The sequence below is a fragment of the Sinocyclocheilus rhinocerous genome, unplaced genomic scaffold (assembly GCF_001515625.1).
Source record: "Sinocyclocheilus rhinocerous isolate Xijiao unplaced genomic scaffold, SAMN03320098_v1.1 scaffold779, whole genome shotgun sequence".
Classification (NCBI taxonomy): domain Eukaryota; kingdom Metazoa; phylum Chordata; class Actinopteri; order Cypriniformes; family Cyprinidae; genus Sinocyclocheilus; species Sinocyclocheilus rhinocerous.
Genome location: NW_015652150.1, coordinates 830,040 through 834,516, shown reverse-complemented (window position 1 = coordinate 834,516; position 4,477 = coordinate 830,040). Strand labels below are relative to the sequence as shown.

The window sequence follows — 4,477 nt, the reverse complement described above, 5'->3', positions numbered from 1 at the left end:
CTAGTCAGAGCCCAGTCTTAAACCCCTCTGAAAATATGTAGAATGACTTGAAGACTGCAGTCCACAAACCGTCGCCATCAAATTTAACTGAACTTGAGCAGTTCTGCAAAGAAGAGTGGGCAAATATTGATTAATTAAAGTCTCTACAAAGTTAGTAGAGACATATCCCATCAGACTAAAGGCTGTAATTAAAGCAAAAGGTGGTTCAGCAAAATACTGACACAAGGGGGTGATCCTTCTTCAAACTCAGTGATTTTTTCCCCCTTACATGTTGGTGTTATATATCTTTCACTTGGATGTTATAAGTTGCACCGAACCTTCTTAGTTTGGCTTTTAGTTTGTGATAGTCCGGCATGTTATTCCTAAAGAAGGGGACAGAAGAGAAGCTTTGTGAGGATTTGAATATATTTCTGTACTTGTAGTTCACAGATGTCCAGTTCAACCCAGAGCGCTCCTTCACACAGTTGGCTCACTGCTTTGGTTTATCTCTTGAACTTTCACCAACTGCAAACCTCATTTTTTGATTGAGCAAACATATAAGAAAATTCTAAAGTCCTCTGGTTACCATGGACTCATTTCACCCTAGGAAATTAAAAAAAATGTTATATATAAAAATAATTTAATTATATAAAATATTTAAGCCTTTTTTTCCACAATAATAAAGCACATTTCTAGCCCTACTTTAAGGACCAAATAGGAAGCGTTTTTTTTTTTTTTTATAGATTTCTAGGATTATTATTATTTTTTTTTTTTTTACAACAATGAGCCTGGATTTTAATACAAGAGCCATTAGTATGAAAACCCAATGCACATAAGCAAGCTCTAAGGTCCTGTGGTTACCATGAAAGTTTCCAGGTCCCATTTCACCCCACTAACCTAATAATAATAATATGAAAATTATAAGTGTAACAATAATAAAAATAAATAACATTTTTTATATTTTGCACAAAAAAGGAAGCCTATTTTATGGACCATTTTTATTTACATTTGTAGGATTTTTTTTATTTTTACTATTTTTTCCCCCCAAACCAATAAATCTGGATCTTAAATGCAAGAACCGTCCATTTGAAGAACTAATGAACACATGGTTCAAAACAGGCTGTACAGAGTTCATTTTTCAAACTATCCAAATGCCCTTGGAATCTTTAAGTCTTTTGCAGACAGTCTGCATCTATTGTAAGTGGTTAAAAACTCCTGATAAGAACTGTCAACCATAAAATATTTGGAAGAAATAATATTTCAGAAGTATAAAGGTTTCTTTTCATGCTATTCCATCTTTTACTTTAAACTACAGCAAGTAATACAAGCAATATATGCAGCTACAATCCTGAACAGATAGTTTCTTGATGAGCTGATTTATCACCTGTTTAAAAAGGGAAGTTTCAAGTTCAAGTTTCTAAAGCTTCATTGACAAATTCCAAACACATGCTCTCCTAATTAAAGTTGCAAGCTTGAACATCATTAAAATACAAAGACCCTTGAACTTGAGAACTTGGCTGTGTCTGAGCACGCAGCAAAGTGCATCATGGCCTAAATATGGAAGAACAACATAAAAGACATGGTGCAAATGATTCACTGTCTGTTTGATGCTAAAGCTGAGTGAGACGCTGCAAGACACAGCGCTGAAGATAATAAGGAAATGACGCAGTCCGGCGGAAAACAGGGTTCGCATTAAAATGCTTGCATGTTGTGTTGTTGAACGCTTGTCCAAAAGTATTTCTTTATCAGCATGTACAAATTTAATAAAGCTTATCTGTAAGAAGGCAACATGATGACTTTAACAAAGACATCGTTAACTGAACGTGCTGATGCTGAGGCAGTCTAAGAATATCAGTGAATTGATAATAAATGAACGAACTGCTTCATCTGCTACAGTGGGATACATGGATCAATGCTGCCCTCTCCTGATCAAATGATGTTCTCTCCTGATATGTTTGCTCATACCTTACCTGAAAAATAAGTAGTCACAGGAGGAGTCCCACTCGTGATCCTCAAACATGATTACGCTGAAATCGCAAGACGTACATCTTAAATGGTTGCAGGCCCTTCAAGAACAAGACACAGTTACAGACACAGAATACATTTGCACATCTAAGTGACTATCATGACCAATATTGTGGTCATTAGAATGTCATTAAAATATGCATGTGGCCCTCAAGTCCAGGCAAGATTGATTCTAAATGAATTTTCACCTTTGAGAAACGCTGGTTCCAACACCGTGAGGTACAGAGCTTCCACCAAGAAACACAGGACAGCATCTGTTTGCAGAAAAAGTGAGTGTTTCATGAAAGGCTCAATTTCTCCTGTAGAACTTCTAAAGGCATATTTGGATGTTTCAATGCAAACTAAAAACTTACTTCTTGGACATTGTCTGAGAACATGAATCCATTGTGAAAGTCTTGTCTGCAGTGGGTTCCTGTTAGTTCACAAGAGAGTTTATAGATGATTAATGTGCACTGTAAAAAACAACAACTGGCAATATTAAACTGAAAAAAAAAAATAGATATATATTTACGGTGAACAGTATCTTTACCTTGTTCAATGATCATAACAAGGTTTTGTCCAGTTATTTGACTTACATGAGTGCTGATGGGTTGATAATCCTCATCCAGTATTTCCTGCAGCATAGCGTCAATATCATCATTGTCATGCTGAACTTTTTTGCATCGTTGTTTTCTGGAAACAGTGGAAGTCGAAATGTCACGACTTTGTCTAGGCAGAATCTGGATTTGTTAAGATCTTGGAGACGGTGTATACATCATAACCATGTGAGGCTGTTTTGTTAGCCTCGTGGTAAACCTTTTTAGGATTTTAGTCAGGCTGTTAACATACATTATTTGTACATCTACAACGCATCAACAGTGTTTGGCAATGACCGTATGCGCAAAGGTTTGAGTTTTAAAACAGTAGGCTTATGTAGCGTTAGCTACGTTAGCCCGGGTGCTAATCTCGCTAGACTACTAAATTACCTTGACTGTTTCTTGTCCTCAGGATTCGCACACTTTTGGTCCGTTTGTTTTAAAGCGTAAGTTGATTGTTTGGACGCAGACGTGCTACAACAAAACTTTGATTCGACTTCATCAAGTAAATCATCCAAATCATCCGCCATGATTATCCGGTGGAGAACGCTACGTTTGTTACCATAGAAACGATCATTTCTTTGCAGTCCGCTCAGAAATGAACCATATAAGTCGTCGAATTCTAAAAAATCAACGTGCTCTGGAAGCTGACCTAACGCTTCCGGTTTGCTGGTTGGCGTAAGGTTCTGAAAAGAAAAAAGCTTCGTTGTCGGCAGGATTCGAACCTGCGCGGGGAGACCCCAATGGATTTCTAGTCCATCGCCTTAACCACTCGGCCACGACAACTCGCATACTTACTGCTTACCGTTTCTTAGTATGAAGTACGCAGTTCGAATTTTGCAAATTCGACTCCGGAGTACACAGCAGCGTACTTGATAACGTCACTCATCTCGCCTTGGATAATCCGGTTATCCTTCACAATAAGACGAAATATGATTTTAAACACCATTGCCTCTTTTCGTTGTCATTTAAACATTAATAGCCACAAAAATGTACTTCATGCAACGCGGACATACTTTGATTATCTTCACTCACTGTATACGTATAACAAAACGAAATATAAAACACACACACACAAATACATAAAACATTAATATGTGGTTCAGGCAATTCTGTGCATATATATATATATATATATATACTCTGATTGTCTTCACTGCATAAACGTATGACATAAAACACTACGCTGCCTTTTTCTTAAATGTCAGCTTTAATGAACAATAATGACCATTAAACATATGAAATATAAGAGGCTTATATAATAGGAAATAAGACAAAAGCAAACAATTCAGTCAAATGTATGCTAACGTTACATCAGCGCTGTACGACGGTAAGATAAATAGCAGTGGTGTATAAAGTAGCCTACCTGAAAGCCATACTCAAGTAAAAGTACAGATATCTTACCAGAAAATGACTTTGGTAGAAGTTGAAGTCACTGTTTAGAATATTACTTGAGTAAAAGTCTTAAAGTATGTGATATTTATTGTACTTGAGTCCGAAAAGTATTTTTTAAATCTGAAATGTAGCCTACTTAAGTATTGAACGTAAAAGTACAAGTAAGTGCAAATGGAAAAGAAGCAAATAAATATATATATATATATACAAAATGTTCATACACAGAGTAGCAAGATTGTGATCAGTTTTAACTCTTTCTTCCATTTTGTATTTTTGGGTAAGAATAAAAAGCACTTCATCCGGTACTTAGTGTCTTTCATTCCAACATAAGAAAACATTTCAGGAATCTGCATCTGAAATAGCATTTAGATGTATTTACACAGTTTAATGTAGGCCTATCTCAGAGGGGACATGGATGCATTTAAACTGCAATTTCAGATGCATAAATAGGCCTAAAGGCTGATTTATACTTCTGCGTCGGACCTACGCCGTAGGCTATGCGT

The 4,477-nt window shown here is 36.3% G+C and overlaps 1 protein-coding gene and 1 non-coding gene across 2 annotated transcripts; both read right to left on the bottom strand.

Moving 5' to 3' along the window:
* Positions 1-1,945: 1,945 nt before the first annotated feature.
* cfap418 (cilia and flagella associated protein 418) lies at positions 1,946-3,315 on the bottom strand. Its single transcript, XM_016519462.1, has 5 exons — positions 2,970-3,315; positions 2,580-2,676; positions 2,358-2,416; positions 2,193-2,258; positions 1,946-2,006 (listed from the first exon to the last, which is right to left on the bottom strand). The coding sequence occupies exons 1-5, from the start codon at positions 3,107-3,109 to the stop codon at positions 1,946-1,948; spliced, it is 423 nt and encodes a 140-aa protein (XP_016374948.1). The 5' UTR covers positions 3,110-3,315.
* On the bottom strand, positions 3,284-3,365 carry trnas-aga (transfer RNA serine (anticodon AGA)). Its single transcript has one exon. It is a non-coding gene; the product is annotated as a tRNA-Ser (tRNA).
* Between the last annotated feature and the right edge of the window lie 1,112 nt (positions 3,366-4,477).